This window comes from Capra hircus, chromosome 9, assembly GCF_001704415.2.
Source record: "Capra hircus breed San Clemente chromosome 9, ASM170441v1, whole genome shotgun sequence".
Taxonomy (NCBI): domain Eukaryota; kingdom Metazoa; phylum Chordata; class Mammalia; order Artiodactyla; family Bovidae; genus Capra; species Capra hircus.
In genome coordinates this window covers 63,369,815-63,389,281 of record NC_030816.1, presented here as the reverse complement: position 1 = coordinate 63,389,281, position 19,467 = coordinate 63,369,815, and the positions used below count along the sequence as shown (strand labels likewise).

The 19,467-nt window shown below is 40.9% G+C and overlaps 1 protein-coding gene across 6 annotated transcripts in view; it reads left to right on the top strand.

Moving 5' to 3' along the window:
* Positions 1-19,467, top strand: part of NHSL1 (NHS like 1) — a 266,654-nt gene that overhangs the window by 191,281 nt on the left and 55,906 nt on the right. For 5 of the 6 annotated variants that reach the window (XM_018053262.1, XM_018053264.1, XM_018053266.1 and 2 more), the window contains exon 2: positions 5,863-6,015. In XM_018053262.1, coding sequence (XP_017908751.1) covers positions 5,863-6,015 — 153 coding nt within the window. Of the gene's footprint in view, positions 1-1,985; positions 2,679-5,862; positions 6,016-19,467 lie in introns of those variants that run through there. The other variant, XM_018053265.1, reaches the window with a different exon arrangement.

Here is a 19,467-nt window from a genome sequence, read left to right as displayed (position 1 = left end):
TTCAGTCGTTTCTGACTCATTGTAACCCTATGGACTATGGCCCACCAGGCTTTTCTGTCCATGGGATTTTCCAGGCAAAAATACCAAAGTGGGTTGCTATTTCCTTCACCAGGGGATCTTCCTGATCCAGGGATAGAACCCATGTCTCCTACATCTCCTGCATTGGCAGGTGGGTTCGTTGCTACTGGTGCCACGTGAGATGCTGGGGTGGAAGCCTGCTTTTTAACCCCCAGACTTGCCACTGATCCCTGTGTAACCAGTGGCATTATCTTTACACGATTGTGGTCACTTGATATCAGGTTTTATTAATGAGAAAGGAGATTTCTCCATATGTGGCTCTTACCAAAGGTCATTTCTTAGAGCACTTCTCTGACTAGTCCTGGTGGGTTAGAAATGTTTCACTACCAATAGCTTCTCTCCTCCGTCTTTAAAATGAGAGCCAGTTGGATTCACTGCACAGATTCTTGTTCTGTTGCTATTGCCTCCTTCAAGTTTTTACTCAAGTCTCACCTTTCCAATGAGCTCTACCCTGACTCTATTTAATATTACAACCTGGCCACCACCCTTCTCCTCTCAAGCCCCTTTTATCCTATGCAACTTTTTCTTTTGTCCATTCCACTCACCGCATTCTAACATACCATATAATTGTGGTTTATGGTCAAGTAATGTAAGCTCCAAGAGGGATCTCCAATGAATGGCACTTCGTACGTGCTCAGTATTTGTCTTTGAATGAGTCAGTGTTCAGTGCCACTGTTGCATACGTGAAAGGCCATGTGCTGTTTGTAGTTGGAAGTCCAGATGGGGATGTTCAACCTCAGAAATTCATGGACTGTGGATAGTAGTGTTTCTGGTTAGAACCCACTACTGCCTGTTTTGAGTATAGTGAGCTAAGAGGCAGCTCTTGCTTATAAATGTGTTATCCTAAGGGGAACTTTGCACACTTTTCAAGCAGTTATATAATTTAACTTATTCTCTCAGTCTTTTCTCATTTGTCATCTGGCCATGTAATTACTTTTAAATAAAGCAGTGTATATGTGAAAGAACACAAGTTGGAAATCCGTGATAATATGTATGGTGGTAGGATAATATGTGTGTTTTGGGTTCTGTTTGCTTCAATTTTGTTGTTTAAAAAATAAGATTGTGTGTGTGTTGGGGGGGATGATTTGAGGAGGAATCATTCCAAAGTTTTCCCTAGAGGGAGCCCCTTATATAAATTTTATTCTTTGACTAAAAGCTTTTGTTATAAACTAAATGTTTTGAATTAGTGGGTTATTACATTTTTCCATTCAGTTGTAAGTCTGGCCCAAAGCTATGAAATAAGAGGTTGTCTAACATGTTTCAAAAAACTGTTTTGCCATGAAGTGAAGTTGGGGAGAGCTGTGAGGTGCATTCTTTTCCTTTGTCCCCTTTCATAATATTGTTTGATTTGTATTCTTTTCCTTTTTGCTCCTGTCTCTTTACCCCGAAGTGTATTTTTCTAGTGCCCGCTTGTACCACATTTCTGATTCTTCTCTTTATATTTACCCAGTTCTCTGTGGCCAATTGCACACGAGAAAAGAACTGCAACTTAGTACAGTACATTCACGTTGAAGAGAAAAACTCAGATAATTTTTGTTAGAAATTATTCCTCTTCTCTCCCATTGGGGAGGTGTTTGGTATGGAATTTTAAAAACCTGGAGCTTAGGCTAGGTTTTTAAATTTTAAAATACAGATTTAAATGATTAGGCTACTTTATCATCTGTTTTCTCCTTTGGAGTGGGAAAAGTTAAGGGTTTGGGGGATGGGGGTGGTGAGAGAGTTGTGGCAGCTAGATGCAAACAAGATCACCTTTTGGAACAATGACAATGCTTTTCTCGTCACTGGCAAGGATAAAAAAAAAAAAAAAAAAAAAAAAACCTGGGTGAGAAGACTGGGTGTACTAATTTGCAACTAAAATACAACCAAGTCATCATTTACAGCTCCCTGGAGATTGCATTGTAAAGTTTTACTGGTTGCAAACCTTCCTTTAGTGTGGGAGGCAGAGCCTGGGGGCGTGGTTGGGGAAACAATAGTTTGGCTCTTTCTCCCCCCTAAATCAGTTCAAGTGCCTGACTTAACGAGGGAGTCCAAGAATCAACAGACTTGCTCTAAGACTTGTCGGCTCCAGTGAAAAAATCCGGACGTTCTTAGTGGCCCAGTGAAAGTGGGGAACACCTTTGCTTCACTTTGACTTCCATAAAGGAACATCTCTACTGTTTTTGTGGACTCCAGAGAGGAGGCACTTCAGATCACTTGGAGAGGAAACTGAATCATTGAGCACCAAGGCAGAAAGATAGATGTGGCTCTCATGCAAAGAACCGCGATTGGCTTTCTCTTTCTGTGCACGTTGTCACTGGTGACTCTCAGCCTTAAAGATTAGGTTTCAGTGGGAGCTTTTCAGGTTCAAGGACTGCTAATGGTTTCTAAGTGCCTGACAATAAGTTCAACCTCAAAGTTACATCAGCCCAGGCAGATGTCTGAAGATTCGAGACCAGAGGAAAAAGTTAGAATCTGGAGCAGAAGGATGCTGATTGCCACCTGCTTGCTGGGCTGAGCTTTTAATGGGATTCAAATTTTTAAATCCTCCATAGATGTCCTGGAAATGGTGGTCTTTATTAATACAAAGATCAAGTCTTTGATTAAACTTTTTAAGAAGAAAAGTAAGTAGTTTATTTTCTCTGCACTGTACATATGTGTGTGTGTTTTATGTACGATTTCATCCTTTTGAGTGATGGAATTGAGAGCGTAAAACAGCATAATTGGTGTTTGTTAAACTCCTTTCTATATCAAGTTCAAATACCTCAGACTTTTATAACTGTAGGGCAGAATTATGTGATTTTTTTCTTTTTAAAAGCATGACTTGTTTATGGTTGGGATTTTAGGTGAATTCACTTCTATTGGGATTCTCAAAAAAAAAAAAAATAATAATCCTTTGAAGAAGGGGGAAAAAAGCCCTTGTATTTACTTTATGTCTGCCTTGATGTACAGTGTATGGTGTTTTGATTCTTTGGCTAAATATGAGGAGCCTCTGAGTGATGCATCACATATTTTGGGTGGGGATAATCCTCTGAAACTCTCCTACACTCTGTTAGGTATTTAAGAGCTCAAGGACAGCCTCTGTCTAGACTGATCAGTCATTGTAAAGTACGAAACTTTTGTGGTGCGGCTTCATTATGTACTTACAGTTGGTTTCAATTTCTTTAAATCCAGGTGCTGCTTCATTCTTTGGAAAGTATAACTTTTATTTATAAACAGTTTTGTTTTTACATAGTTGTTAGTTTATTTTATTTTAGCTCTGGGGCCATGGGTTTAAACTGGATAAATGTAGGTAGGAGCATTGGTAAGAGAAACTGGAGAAAGCAAATGAACAGCCCTCGGGGTTCATCTCTACAGCTCCCCACGTCAAAGATTGTCTTTGGATGGACTGATTAAAATCTATCCTGGCAAGAGTGAGATACACCGGGGAGAGACAACTGTTCTTTCTTAGGAGCCAGTTAGTAGTTGTATGGTGGGGCTGAATGTGCAATTACATGGACACTATCACTTGGATTTGATTTGTAATTGGCGAATAGGAAGAGTTTCCACTTTCATTATTTTCCAACTATGAAGTATGATAATTCAGTCTTTGAAATAAATGGGCATCAGCACAAAACCTTATAATTAACTGGCTACTCTTTGGAGGACACACGGCGAGCTCCACCCTGTGCAAGATTCTCAGATCATAACTAAGAACTAAGTCAGGGCTCTTTGGATTTTATAGATTATGACTGATAGTTCTATGTACCATGCAAAACATTTATTCCACAGAGGTTATGTGCAATGCCAAGTGCCTAATTTACATGCAGCTTTTAGTAAACATTAAAAGCAGAAAGCACATAGGGCATTTCTGTTTTTAACTTGATGTCTAGTTCTCAATGTTTATTTTTCCATTTGGCCAATTTGTAGGGAAACTGGGATGATTTTTTTAAAAATTTGTCCAGTTTTATTGACGCATAATTGACATACAGCATTGTATCCATTTATGGTGTATAACATAATGATTTGACTAGCAGACGTCATGAAATGATTCTCACAGTAAGTGTAGTGAACATTCATAGTCTCATACAGATACAAAAGAAAAAGAAAAATGTTTTCTTTATGGTGAGAATTCTTAGGATATGCTATCTTGTTGTTCAGTTGCTAAGTGACCTCATGAACTACAGCACACCAGGCTTCTCTGTCCTTCACTCTTCCCTGGAGCTTGTTCACATTCTTATCCATTGAGTTGGTGCTGCTAGCTAACCCTCTCATCCTCTCTTAGCAGCTTTTTATATAACCAAACAGTGTTAATTGTGTTCATAATTTTGTATATTACATATGTAGTACTAATTTATCTTATCACATACGTAGTACTAATTTATCTTATCACTGGAGAGAGTGGGATGATTTAGAAAGTGAATTATTTAAAGCTGGGCTTGTGGAATTCAGTACCTGTAAAGAAGATGGTACGGGGTGAGTGCTTACCTCACTCTGGTCTGTGGGGTGACTCATGTTCCCAGGGGCGCTGAGAAAGGCCAACTTCCTCTTCATTGATGATTCTAAAAGTCAGGGACTCCCTTCAAGTAATTGCACTAATCTTGCCACAACCATTCTTTTCATGAGTTATTTCATAAGCTGTGACTTTCCATATATTAGCGCATTTGATCTGTATAATGGTTTTAATGGCTGTGCTGTTAGGTACAGTGAGTTAATTTTAAACATGTTCATATAGGAAGGTTCAATAGTTCATGTGTGCCTGTTCATTTTATTTTATGAATCTACTTTATGGTCTCATTTCCAGGGACATATTATGTTGTAGAAACGCGTATGCCCATTGTGTCCTCTGTGGCATAGGTCAGAGTTAGGGGAAGATTCCCCCCGGCTCATAATTGTCATATCTGCTGGTTTTACAGGTGTTAGACTTGTCACCTTCAATAAACAGCTCAACACAGGGTCCTTCTCAAACTTCTCTAGTCTCTCCAATGCTGGCTTACAGCAATGGCTATATAAACAATATTTTAAAAAATTGTTGTTGAATTTGTATAATGTTGTCAATTTCATGTTGGGATCCATTGGTAGCCTCTCTTGGGTTGTGTTGTCAGGAAAAATCAAATAGACAAAGCAATCTTCAGCCCTAAAATGTAAAAGGAAAATTATCATAGAGATTTAACCTATCATTTCTTCCTCTGATGTCCTCAGTCTCTTTTGTGTTGGAAAAATTCAATTGAATTGGATTATGTTGGGAAAAATCAATTGCATTGGAGTTTCTAAAAACATTTGAATATGAACATATTCCATGAAAGCAGGAAATGCAGAGAAAAATTTTCAGCACAAATGGATTGCTAATTGAACTATGCTATTTAAATGTATTACATTGAATGTTTATGCTTAGTTTTTAAAAATATAAATGAGTTTATAACAGTGGTATTTAAAAATAATGCTTTAGAGGGGAAAGAATTGGTGCCAGGTTCTTAGTAGAAAAGTTGTTTTCTGTCTTGCAGTCTAACATTTACTAATGTAGTGACATAGTATAGTTGATTAATAGATATTTGTCATGATGGAGTGAAGCAGGAGGTCTTTATTGATTTTGTTAATCATTTTCTAACTTTGGAGTAAAGGAGGGCCTAAAAAGATGGGAAGCAATTAACTGAACAAACACAAAACACAGTGGAAAGGACCCTGGGGTCTAAGATTGAATCTTATTCAGAATTTGTTCCATTTCTCCCTTGCTGGTCCTTACCTGTGAGTGTTTTAGGTAACCAGAACCCATCTTGATGTAACACAGTTAATTTAAAACCTGAATGTATTCTCTCTCTCTTTCTACAGCTGTTTCCAACCTAGATGAGGAGAGTCGATGGACAGTCCACTACACTGCTCCATGGCACCAGCAGGAGAATGTGTTCCTCCCCACCACAAGACCGCCCTGCGTAGAGGACCTGCACCGCCAAGCCAAGCTCAACCTCAAATCAGTACTGAGGGGTAAGATGAAACCCTCCAAGCTTGATGTTCTTGCATTCTTGGCTATTAGAAATGAAAACATAGATTCGGTTGCTGTTTGTAAAAGACAACTTAAAATGAACTTATACTATGCTTATATACTAAGCTTAAATACAGCTTAATACATGCTGAGTATGTTCTGGTGTCTATAGAAAGCTGCCTATTTACAGATAGGCAAATGTATCCTCAAGGAGGCTTCTCCGGGTTAGAATCCTTTCAGTTCAGTTCAGTTCAGTCACTCAGTCAAGTCTGACTCTTTGTGAACCCATGAACTGCAGCATGCCAGGCCTCCCTGTCCATTACCAACTCCCAGAGTTTACCCAAACTCATGTCCATTGAGTCGGTAATGCTATCCAACCATTTTATCCTCTATCGTCCCCTTCTCCTCCTGCCCTCAATCTTTCCCAGCTTCAGGGTCTTTTCAGATGAGTCAGCCCTTCACATCAGGTGGCCAAAATATTGGAGTTTCAGCTTCAACATCAGTCCTTCCAATGAACACCTAGGACTGATCTCCCTTAGGATGGGCTGGTTGGAGCTCCTTGCAGTCCAAGGGACTCTCAAGAGTCTTCTCCAACACCACAGTTCAAAAGCATCAATTCTTCAGCACTCAGCTTTCTTTATAGTCCAACTCTCACATCCATACCTGACTACTGGAAAAACCATAGCCTTAACTAGATGGGCCTTTGTTGACAAAGTAATGTCTCTGCTTTTTAATATGTCATCTAGGTTGGTCATAACTTTCCTTCCAAGGAATAAGCGCCTTTTAATTTCATGGCTGCAGTCACCATCTGCAGTGATTTTGGAGCCCCCCAAAATAAAGTCTGACACTGTTTCCACTGTTTCCCCATCTATTTCCCATGAAGTGATGGGACCAGATGCCATGATCTTCATTTTCTGAATGTTGAGCTTTAAGCCAACTTTTTCACTCTCCTCTTTCACTTTCATCAAGAGGCTCTTTAGTTCTTCTTCACTTTCTGCCATAAGGGTGGTGTCATCTGCATATCTGAGGTTATTGATGTTTCTCCCAGCAATCTTGATGCCAGCTTGTGCTTCCTCCAGCCCAGAGTTTCTCATGATGTACTCTGCATATAAGCTAAATAAGCATAGTGACAATATACAGCCTTGACGTACTCCTTTTCCTATTTGGAACCAGTCTGTTGTTCCATGTCCAGTTCTAACTGTTGCTTCCTGACCTGCATACAGGTTTCACAAGAGGCAGGTCAGGTGGTCTGATATTTCCATCTCTTTCAGAATTTTTCACAGCTTATTGTGATCCACATAGTCAAAGGCTTTGGCATTGTCAGTAAAGCAGAAATAGATGTTTTTCTGGAATTCTCTTGCTTTTTCAATGATCCAGCGGGTGTTGGCAATTTGATCTCTGGTTCTTCTGCCTTTTCTAAAACCAGTTTGAACATCTGGAAGTTCACAGTTCACGTATTGCTGAAGCCTGGCTTGGAGAATTTAGAGCATTACTTTACTAGCATGTGAGATGAGTGCAATTGTGCGGTAGTTTGAGCATTCTTTGGCATTGCCTTTCTTTGGGATTGGAATGAAAACTGAGCTTTTCCAGGCCTGTGGCCACTGCTGAGTTTTCCAAATTTGCTGGCATACTGAATGCAGCACTTAGCATGTTTAAACCACCAGTACTCAAATAAACCCCTGCCAATATGGGAAATTTTGCCACTGCTTTTTTAAGACCATAGTTTAAATATTCAGAGCAAATTGTTAAAGTTAGTACTTTGTAATGATCTGTTTAGTTAATTCAAGTTGGATGGAAAGGAGACCTAAATACATACTTTGAGGGCGTGCAAAGCGGTTTGATTTACCAGAATTTGGGCTGACCCCAGCAGTACTCCTTCTAGTCCAGGTGGGCAGAGTGCACTGTGGCTGGTAGGAAATCCAAGAAGAGTAGACTCTTGTATCTAGTTTAAAATTCTTATTTTCACCTCAACTTGTCGATGTTAAGAAAAGTATATACACGGCAAAGAGGACATCCTCAAAGTGATAAAGAAGGGAAGAAGTGATTTTTAAGATTCAGAGTTTTTCAGCCACTAAGTCATGTCCAAGTCTTTGCGACCCCATAGACTGTATATAGTATGCCAGGCTTCTCTGTCCATCACTGTCTCCCAGAGTTTGCTGAAATTCATGTCATTGGATTGGTAATGCTGTCTAACCATCTCATCCTCTGTCACCCCCTTCTCCTTTTGCCTTCAATCTTTCCCAGCATCAGGGTCTTTTCCAGTGAGTCAGCTCTTCGCATCAGGTGGCCAAAATATTGGAGCTTCAGCATCAGTCCCTCAAATGAATAGTCAGGGTTGATTTCCTTTAGGATTGACTGGTTTGACATCCATGCAGTCTGAGGGACACTCAGGAGTCTTCTCCAACACCACAGTTCAAAAGTATCAATTCAGATTTAGAGACTTTCCCTTAAAACAAAGAACCAACATTCTTATTCTCCCAGATGCTGTCTCTACCAGTTTTCTCCTACCATGTGCTATTTGGGGTCTAATTATACTAAAAAAAGTACTTGTTGCTTATGTGCAATTTAATTTAACTGGACATATCCTGTATTTATCTAATTGTGAAAGACTTACATCTGGAGAATACTGTTACTGATTGAAGGAAACCCCAGCTTGAGGATCCCTCTTATTTTCGTTACAGTTTTCACTTGTGTATCAGTCATTAATTAATTCTTTTATTAATGTGCTCCTATTATTAGCTAACAGTTAGCACTCAACTATATACCAAGTACTGTTCTAAACTATTGCACGTCGTATCTCATTTAAAATCCTCACAATAATCCTACTACAAACCATTACTGTGCCAAGTTTTACAGATGAAAACATGGAGACACAAAGTTTAGAAATGTGTTTGAGATCTCAGACTTAGTGATAGATCCAAGATTTAAACTTGGACCATCTCAGGCTGCAGAGCCCACATTCTTAACTGCTGCCTTCAACAACCATTTGTTAGAAATCTATTATTCTAGCAAAATGCAGAAAACACCAGCAGGATCTCAGCTGTCGATAAATTTATACTTATATCTAGAGAACAAATCACAATGTGAAAAATACTTGAGAAGTGCCAAAAACTGCTGTATTGCAGGTAAAGAAAGCAGATCATCTCTGCTTAGAGAAAGAATAGCTGTCAGTAGAGTCACAATAGATTTGATATTCTGAACAGAACTGTACAAACATTTTTAATCATAGCCCTGTTTTTTCTTCCTTTTATCTGTGTAATGCTTTGATTATCTCATATGTATCTTACAGTTTTATGTATTTTATCACATATCTTATAGTGTTGGCATTGCAGTGTCTAGAAAGGAGGACATTACTGGGCTCCATTTTTCATTTAGCCTGAGTAATCCCTTATATGGGTTTTTCAAATGGGACTAGTGGTAAAGAACCTGCCTATAGGAGATACAAGTGATGCGGGTTCAATCCCCAGGTCAGGAAGATCCGGAGGAGGGCATGGCAACCCACTCCAATATTCTTGCCTAGAGAATCCCATGGACAGAGGAGCCTGGCAGCCTACAGTCCATAGTGTCACAAAGAATCGAACACCACTGAAGCAACTCAGCACACAACCTACGTGTTCAGTGACTACAAGCTTAGATGAAAACAGTAATGTGAGTTGGGCTCTTCTGTGTGGCCGTGGAGATGTACTTTGGCTGTGTTGCCTTCATGATTTGCCTAAATCCAACCAGAATTTCTTCTCGATCCCTTCAGTCCCTAGTGATTTGTCTTTAGTAACTTTTGACAAAGTGCTTCTCTACCTGGAGTTTACGTTCGTACACCGAAGAATTAATAAGAATATTAAATGGCACAGTTCCCAGAACAAACCCCAGAGGCAGTGCCATTGTTAACATTTCTCTTGTTGCTCTGAAGACCAAGCCCTGCCTGGTCTGGCTTGTGGAAAATACCTTCAGGAAGGTATGTGTGAGTTTGAATATTCAGGCCCAGTGGTTTTTTGATCACTCCCAGGAAATTGTGCTTCATGACCTCTTTCATGTATTTTCAAGTACCTAATCAGAGCTTCTCTTTTCTGCCCTTAGGACACTGTATATCTATATATAGATTTTTCTAACTTCATTTTCTTTTGAACTGTTCAGTAGATACCTATGCAATATCATCACCCACATTTTGCCTAGACTTAGATTTTATTTTGAAAAGGTAAATGCTATAGTGATTGCTTAAGTGCCCTAAAGGGGTTCATCGAAGGGATCTACTATTAATAAAATTAATAAGTTTGGAAAATCCTTAGAGCTCAACGTTTAAAGTCTGGATTTAAATGAGCCTTAAGGGATGTTAGATAATTGATAACTTGAAGAACAGTGGTTGAGAGAGATGAAATGAGAAAGAATATCTGAGTGCTTCTGTTTCCCATTTGTTTACTTTTAATCACATGTACTTTCACATACCACTTCCCCGACATCCTGTTAGCAACCTGTAGTAAACACAACATGAATGCAAAGTATTTGTTATATCATTATCAGTGAAGATTAAAAAGAAAAAATCCAGTCCCTGAATATATGGTACTATTAAAGTATGATGTTATATAAGATTATCAGTCTAAGATAACTTAACCTCAGCATTCTTTGATTAAAAGTATAGAAAGGTACGTCAGTGTTCACAGTGAGTCATCTGTTTTGTTCCTTCTCCTGTTCTTACTGTGATCTTGTTCACAGTTTTAAGGAAGGAGTGCTATCCTTTGAGGGCTTCCCTGGTGGCTTAGTGGTAAAGAATCCACCTGCCAAGCAGGAGATGCAGGCTTGATCCCTGGGTCAGAAAGATCCTCTGGAGAAGGAAATGGCAACCCACCCCAGTATTTTTGCCTGGAGAATCCCATGGACAGAGGAAGCTGTTCATGGGATCACAAAGAGTCAGACACAACTGAACGATTAAACAACAAGAAATTAATAAGTAAGTGTTGTAAATATTGGCTTATGTTAAAATAATGCAGAAATGCTTAATGGTCAGTAGACCAGTAGACCACAGGATTACCGACAATGTTTTTATGAAAAAGCTAAGCTTGCATTAGTACCTAAAGGGAGATGGAGATGGAGAAGGCAATGGCACCCCACTCCAGTACTCTTGCCTGGAAAATCCCATGGACTGAGGAGCCTGGTGGGCTGCAGTCCATGGGGTCGCTAGGAGTCGGATGCAACTGAGCGGCTTCACTTTCACTTTTCACTTTCATGCATTGGAGAAGGAAATGGCACCCCACTCCAGTACTCTTGCCTGGAAAATCCCATGGATGGAGGAGCCTGGAAGGCTGCAGTCCATGGGGTCACTGAGGGTTGGACATGACTGAGCGACTTCACTTCACATTTCACTTTCATGCATTGGAGAAGGAAATGGCAACCCACTCCAGTGTTCTTGCCTGGAGAATCCCAGGGATTGGGGAGCCTGGTGGGCTGCCGTCTATGGGGTCACACAGAGTCGGACACGACTGAAGGGACTTAGCAGCAGTAGATGCAGATGCTACTTACTGTGTATTTCAAGGATCAATTTTGTGCTGTGCCAAGAGTTTTTTAATGAATGGACAAAAGATCGTGGGTCCCCAGTGTTAAAGACTGAGGTGCTTTCTGTCTGGTGTCAAGACTGAAATAAACACACAGTAGAGTAATGGAGACATGTATGAAGTACACTGGGTATGTAGAGGAGAGTTTGGTCCACCAGAAAAGACTTGGGAGACCCCACTCTCCCATTCCCCCGTTGAAGAGAGGATGGGCTTTTACAGTGTCAAATGGCATGTGAAGTGCCTAGAGGAGGTAGTTTCCATTCTGGCCCAACTAACACAGAGAGATCTTTTGTGTTTGTTCTTAGGGACCAGTCTCTGGAGAATTTGATAGAATTTAGTGGCCATGCCCTTGGATCAAATGATTTTATTTTAACTGATGTATTTACTTACTGGAGACTCAGGTAGTGATTTATTGCTAACAATAACACAAAAATGTACCAAGATTTAAAAAGAGTATTTTGATATTAGGCCCAACAGGACATCTGGCTGGTAATGAATAGTAAATTTGATTGAATAGTAAATTTTACTAAGTTTCAGAAGAATTCTATTCTTTCAATCTCCATGGTTGTTTAAACCCTTCATAAACTTCATCAGAGTTAGCTGTGATAATGAATAACCTCTATCTAACTAAATGTTTGACTGGATAGTTTTAGCTTTTATCGAAAAGGCCACAATTCAGTGGGAAAGGGGGAACTGAGGGATGGGGTAGGCTAGCTTGGACTCAATGAAAGTTTTAGATTTTATTTCTTTATAACCTGTGGGCCTCATTTGACAATTATAAGATTATTAAAGGTTGTAATGAAAAAATATTATTTCAAGCCCTCATCCCCTAAAAGCTCAGCTTGGGAGAGAGATAAACATACTTTCTCACAGTGTGTTTAGCAGGCAGTTCGGTTACTGCATCTGTGTAACTCCTGCCTGAATTAGTTCACAGAGCATCTGTTGTTGATATCAGAAATGTCTAGTCACAGCTCTCTTTTCTGAAAAACCACACATTAGCAGGTCAGCATACTCTGTGGCTCCAGAATTAGAAGTGTGAGCACAGGGAGGAATGTTGGATCTGGCTTGTGTTAATTCAGAGTCAGAAGGTTACATTTATTATATCTGGAGACATAGGAATTGAGGATATACACTGTGAAGAAATGACTACTTGTACCAAGTAATTTAAAGCAATAGAATGTCTATGTTTGTGTGTGTGTACAAACCAACCTGTTTGACATTAAATAGTGGTATACCTTTTTCAAAATTATGGACAGAGTTTCTAAGTTGTTCCAGCCAGGTTTCTCTGACAGTTCCTGACACACATACTTTATCTGAAGGTCACTGTGTAACCTTTCATTGTCAGGAAGCCATCAGCTAGTTCCATGTAGACTTGGACAAGTGAGTCTGTTCTGGGAAAGGCTGTGGGGGCCTCTCTGGATTTGATGAGGGGGCTTGATGGTGACATCTGTGTGCATTGGGCACATGGGTCCATGGGCACATAGAGTCTCTTCTTGGGGATCCTGTGGCATTCTTCACAGGACTTTCTGGGAGACACCTGTGTAACCCTTGTGAATGTGAAGTGAAGTGAAAGTCGCTCAGTCATGTCTGAGTCTTTGCAACCCATGGCCTGTAACCTGCCAGCCTCTTCTGTCCATGGAATTCTCCAGGCAAGAATAGTGGACTGGGTTGCCATTTCTTTCTCCAGGGATCTTCCTGACCCAGGGATTGAACCTGGGTCTTCTGCATTGCAGGCAGATTCTTTACCATCTGAGCCACTAGGGAATCCCATGGTGCTATTACTTTGGTCAAAAAATAGAGTATGATCTGACTGCCAGAAACCTCTTGTTCTTGCTTTCTAATAGGAAAAGGCCAGGTTTCACGAAAAGTACATGGGTGACGTTTAGTTTCACGTCCTGCCTCTGTTGTGTACTAGGAATATATTATTTGAGTTTAATTTGGAGTGTGTCTCTTTAAGATTTTGAACTTGTTTTTTATCTATAAGATAAAGATCCCAATACCTATTTTCATGGGAATAAAACCAACTTATTTAAATATAGTATCTCAAAGTACCTGTCCCTCAATGTGGAAGCAGAAAGTGTTTGTGGAGGAGGAGTGTCTTTTAATATAAGTGCAGTGGTATACAGATAGAACTTTCAGTCCTCTTTCCCAGATGCTGTCATGATTTAGCTGACACTCTCCCTCCCAGCCATTATGCTACAGAGATAGACACTGGGGAGGAGCGAGAGAGGAAGAGAACAAGGGACAGATGTCATCAGATGACAGTGATGGTCAGACACGTTCACTTCATCCACATGAACAAGATGCCTTTTCCTCCACACCCCATCAGTCTCTTGAAAGATACCCAGGATGCTAGAGCAGAAGGCCCCTCCCTGGTCCTCTGGTTAATCAATCCCCTCTGCATTTGAATCCCATTTCTTTTAGGGGTTTCCCTGATAGCTCAGTTGGTCAAGAATCCACCAGCAATGCAGGACACCCCACTTCAATTCCTGGGTCAGGAAGATCCACTGGAGAAGGGATAGGCTACCTACTCGAGTATTCTTGGGCTTCCCTGTGGTTCAGCTGGTAAAGAATCTGCCTGCAATGTGGGAGACCTGGGTTTGATCTCTGGGTTGAGAAGATCCCCTGGAAAAGGGAATGGCTAGCCACTCCAGTATTCTTGCCTGGAGAATCCCATGGACTGTATAGTCCATGGGGTCACAAAGAGTTGGACACGACCGAGCGACTTTCACTTTATTTTGTATATGATAAACCAGGATTTATTGAAGTTAAGGGATTAATGGATAGCTACTTTACAGTTTATAGATAATTCTGCCAAGAACTCCAAGTCAGGTTTCTCACCCAGCCCATGCTGGCCTGTTTTGATCTCAGATCCCAAGGGCCTATCTCTGATGCTTCTTCAGCTGCCCTCAACTTCCAAAAAGGTCATTGGGATGGAACCCACTTTGCAAATCGTAGCCTCAAGGCAGATTTAGTTTCTTCAGCCAGTTAATTTAAGAAATGCAAAATAGCCTAAAGTTGGTGGCTTCCCTGTTGCACATGCAAACTTGTCTTCACTCATTCTTGATTTCATTAAAATTCAAACGTGTTTAAGAGAAATAAAGGAAGCTTCATCATTAGACATCATATGTAATGAACATCAGTAATCATTGTTTCATCCTAATAGGCCTTGGTGCTTATTTTAGGGTTATAATAAGTCATTAGTACTTTGATAGACTTAAAAAACATGGTCATAAGACACGGGTTATAAAAGGGACAAAGGAAAGAAAGATAAGGGATTAGAAATACTAAATATACCAGTGATTTAGCACTTGCAGCAAGTTTACTCTTTGCCTGGTTCATTACACCATTCTTCCTGAAGAATCTTTTGGTAAAATTGATGTGTAAAAGGAGACTATTAAACATCACTGGTTAAAGAAAGATTATCATCTATTTTTTTTTTTGTATGTAAGAAACATTAAATTACACTCATTCATAGAGAATTTTAACTTGTTTTCTAGTTTAAACAAAAATAGGCATAGAGTGGAGAGCTTGGGGGAGGAGTGGTTGTTTATTGTGGGAAAGCCACTGCACAGAAGCAGGATGTGTAATTGTCTCATCTTCCCTGAACCACAGCGGCATTGCCATCTTCTGCTATATTACCTATTCCGAAAAATGAGATAGGCGGCCAGAATTGTGATTCTAGTGCTTCCTATAGCCTGGAAGATGTTGGAAAATCATATCCCATTTTGTGCTTGGCTTCTCCCTCAGTAAAAGAACTTTTTTAATCTCTAAGTTCCCTTCTAAGCTCCAAAATTCTGATTGGCCTCTCAAGTACTTAACTGCTTAAGGGTGATATGTATGGGGTTTACCTTGACACAAAAGTAGAATTTACAGCTGAATGCATGCCCTGAGTTGTCTAGAATCTAAATTTGTGTTGACACGAAAACTGCTAAGTGCATCTAGCAAATGAGGTGCTGGGCTGGCAGCTGCAGCAGAGTGAGAGATGAATCACATGGCTGCTTTCCTAGTTTACACCCAGTCAGAGATAAGTGTATGAATAACTCTGACAAAGTTGATAATGGTGATATCATTGAGCCGCACCCTTGTCCCTGGGTGTTGTCTTTAAAACACAAATCTGATCATGCCTCTCATTAAAAATTCTTTACCAGCTTCCCACCATTGGCAGAATAAAACATAAGCTGAGAACCTTCCTGATCTTCCCCTATTTGTCCAGCCTCACCTACCAGATGACTCTTTCTCCCCTGTGCTGCTGTATTCCTCCTCCCAAAGTCTTCCCTTTGTGCCTCACACAGAAGGATAAAGTCCTTCCGCTTGTGTTGCCCTTTCTGTCTGTCCACACATGTCTCAATCTACTTCCTCTCCCTTCTGAACCACAACCACTCACACCTGGCCCACTCCTGTTCCCCTTGGGAGGATCAGCTGGTGGCTGCCTGGGTTCCCATAGAGCTTTCCTGGACTCCTTAGGGCAGACCCAGACACCCCTTCCCCACTTTTCCACACATGCCCGCAGAACCTTACACCCTCCGTTCAACTGCTAGTAATTGTGTTCACATGTTTATCCCCCACCTGTCAGCAAGACCCTTGGGAGCAGGACTTTTTCTTGTCATTTGTGTGACCCCCAGTGCTTGGGGGCTTCTCTGGTGGTGCAGAGGTTAAAGTGTCTGGCTGCAATGTGGGAGACCTGGGTTCGATCCCTGGACCAGGAAGATCCCCTGGAGAAGGAAATGGCAACCCACTCCAGTATTCTTGCCTGGAGAATCCCATGGACGGAGGAGCTTGGTGGGCTACAGTCCACGGGTCGCAAAGAATCGGACACAACTGAGCGACTTCACTTTCAGTGCTTGGTACTGTAAATACTGTTGTGTCTGTGGACGTCCTGGAATAGTTATCTCAAACTCACGAGGAAGATCAGTCATAGCTGGGGAACAGCTGGTGAGAATGCGGGACCGAGGAGATTGGAGATGAGAGATACAGAGAGAGGAGTGGTGAAGGTTGAGCCTGGGAGGCTCTTATTTTAGGGGCTTGGGAAGGAGCAGTTGGGAAAAGAGTCTGGGGAAGAAGACAGCAAATCAGAATGGGGCATTGGTCGTGGTCCTCAGGGACAGGCAAGGTTGGAAGAAAGGCTACTGAATTGGTAAGGAGGTGGCCATTGGTGACTGTCAAAAGAGTGGTTTCCAGGGGGTCTGTGGATTTAAGAAACCAGGTGTCATGAGATAAGAATTATTTGAATAAACAGAAAAGTAATATAACTTTTTTTAAATAAAATAAATGATGTTGCCAAGGCAAAGAGAATTTTGAGGTGGTCGCAGGCTAAAAGTAGTACTATTACTTGTTTTAAAAACTAGAGCCAGTTAAAACATGCTTTTAGACAAAAGAGCCCACAGGAGGAGGAAAGGTTGCAAATATTATAAAGACAGCATATTATATTATATTTTGTTTTATTGTATTATAAAGGGAGCATATTTCCTCAGTAGTCAGAAGGTAGTGAACGGGCACAGGCGGAGGTCAGGTTTTGACTTCCAACTCCCAGACAGAAAACTGGAGAAAGCACGTTTTGAGATGGAGCAAAAAAACATTGACGTTATTTATTCGAGTCTTGATAGAAGTGCGGCCCCCACTTTGTGGCCAGTTCCTTGGTGAGAAGGATGACTTCATTGGAGCTGACTCGTTCAGTGCTTGTGTAATTAGATTGACTTTCCAAAGCCAAATGGTAATGTTATTAAAGACTTTTTTTTTTTTAATGTTTAGTATTTTATTGCACCTCCTTTGGAATTTTTGTCCTTAGGGAAAGTTGCCCAACGTAATGAAACAATGGATTAAATTGCCTATTGAGAAAAATGAAGTGCAAGACAAAAATAAAAAATTAAGAGAATGGAAATGATACACAAAGGAGTGGTTTAACTTCTCTTGCTGGATTCAATGGCACACAAAATTTTTTATAATACTAAGTCTGGGTATGGTAACCCTGAACAGGTAGTTAACCTGTGTGAGGGAAGTCAGATGCAAGAACAAAGGAAAAAGGAACAATCCTTGCTTTTTCAGTGGGTAAAGAGACCTGTCGCCTTTAATAGCAAGCAACGCACAAAAGATAGAATAGCAAAGACAGTCATTTGAATGATCCAGGTCTTAACAAAGCACCATGGATGGTTTGAACAAAAGGCTTTTTGTTTTGTTTTTGTGTCCGTGGCCAGTCTGCTGTTTCAGCAATTCCAGTTTAATTCCTGATAAACTGAGTAACTTGAGCGGCTGCTATATTTTTGCCCAGTGCAGCATAAAAATGCTACATTGAAGGTACTGTGGATAAGGTTTGTTATCATTCCCTGTACAACTGAAGACCCTGGTGTTGGTTTAGACTCTTTGCAAGTTATTTGATATTGAGTAACCTTGGTGATGCTCCAAGACTGCCAGTGATAGGGCTTTTTCATTCTAAAGTGAAATGAGATCACCTCCAATTTGGTTGTGCTCTGGTGGCGCTCAACTAGGACTTGCACACCCGCAGCACTCTCACATTTATCATGGGTATGAGAAGCTTTCACCTTAATTTAAGTCAGATTTAGTTCTTCAAGTCTCTTTAAATGATTTTGGCTATGTGAAGAAAAGCAATGTTAAAAGCCAGTTTTCTGCCACGACAAATAACATTTGAAGAATAATTCTTTCCATGGTTTGCAGTGAAAAATAAAGCTAACAAACAGTTTTATCCAGTGGTGTGAATTTTAATATTTAATCCCTAAGTGTTTCAGTCAGTTCAGTTCAGTCACTCAGTTGTGTCCGACTCTTTGCGACCCCATGAATCGCAGCATGCCACGCCTCCCTGTCCATCACCAACTCCTGCAGTTCACTCAAACTCAGGTCCATCGAGTCGGTGATGCCATCCAGCCATCTCATCCTCTGTCGTCCCCTTCTCCTCCTGCCCCCAATCCCTCCCAGCATCAGAGTCTTTTCCAATGAATCAACTCTTCACACGAGGTGGCCAAAGTACTGGAGTTTCGGCTTTAGCATCACTCCTTCCAAAGAACACCCAGGACTGATCTCCTTCAGAATGGACTGGTTGGATCTCCTTGCAGTCCAAGGGACTCGGAAGAGTCTTCTCCAACACCACAGTTCAAAAGCATCAATTCTTCAGCACTCAGCACTCTTCTGGAGAAGGCAATGGCAACTCACTCCAGTACTCTTGCCTGGAAAATCCCATGGACGGAGGAGCATGGTAGGCTGCAGTCCATGGGGTCCCTAAGAGTCAGACATGACTGAGCGACTTCACTTTCACTTTTCACTTTCAGGCGTTGGAGAAGGAAATGGCAACCCACTCCAGTGTTCTTACCTGGAGAATCCCAGGGACAGGGGAGCCTGGTGGGCTGCCGTCTCTGGGGTCACACAGAGTCGGACATGACTGAAGCGACTTAGCAGCAGCAGCAGCACTCTTCACAGTCCAACTCTCACATCCATACATGACCATTGGAAAAACCATAGCCTTGACTAGATGAGCCTTTGTTGACAAACTAATGTCTCTGCTTTTTAATATGCTATCTAGATTGGTCATAACTTTCCTTCCAAGGAGTAAGCGCCTTTTAATTTCATGGCTGCAGTCACCATCTGCAGTGATTTTGGAGCCCCCCAAAATAAAGTCTGACACTGTTTCCACTGTTTCCCCATCTGTTTGCCATGAAGTGATGGGACCAGATGCCATGACCTTCATTTTCGGAATATTGAGCTTTAAGCCAACTTTTTCGCTCTCCTCTTTCACTTTCATCAAGAGGCTTTTTAGTTCCTCTTCGCTTTCTGCCATAAGGGTGGTGTCATCTGCATATCTGAGGTTCTTGATATTTCTCCCGGCAATCTTGATTCCAGCTTGTGCTTCTTCCAGCCCAGTGTTTCTCATGATGTACTCTGCATATAAGTTAAATAAACAGG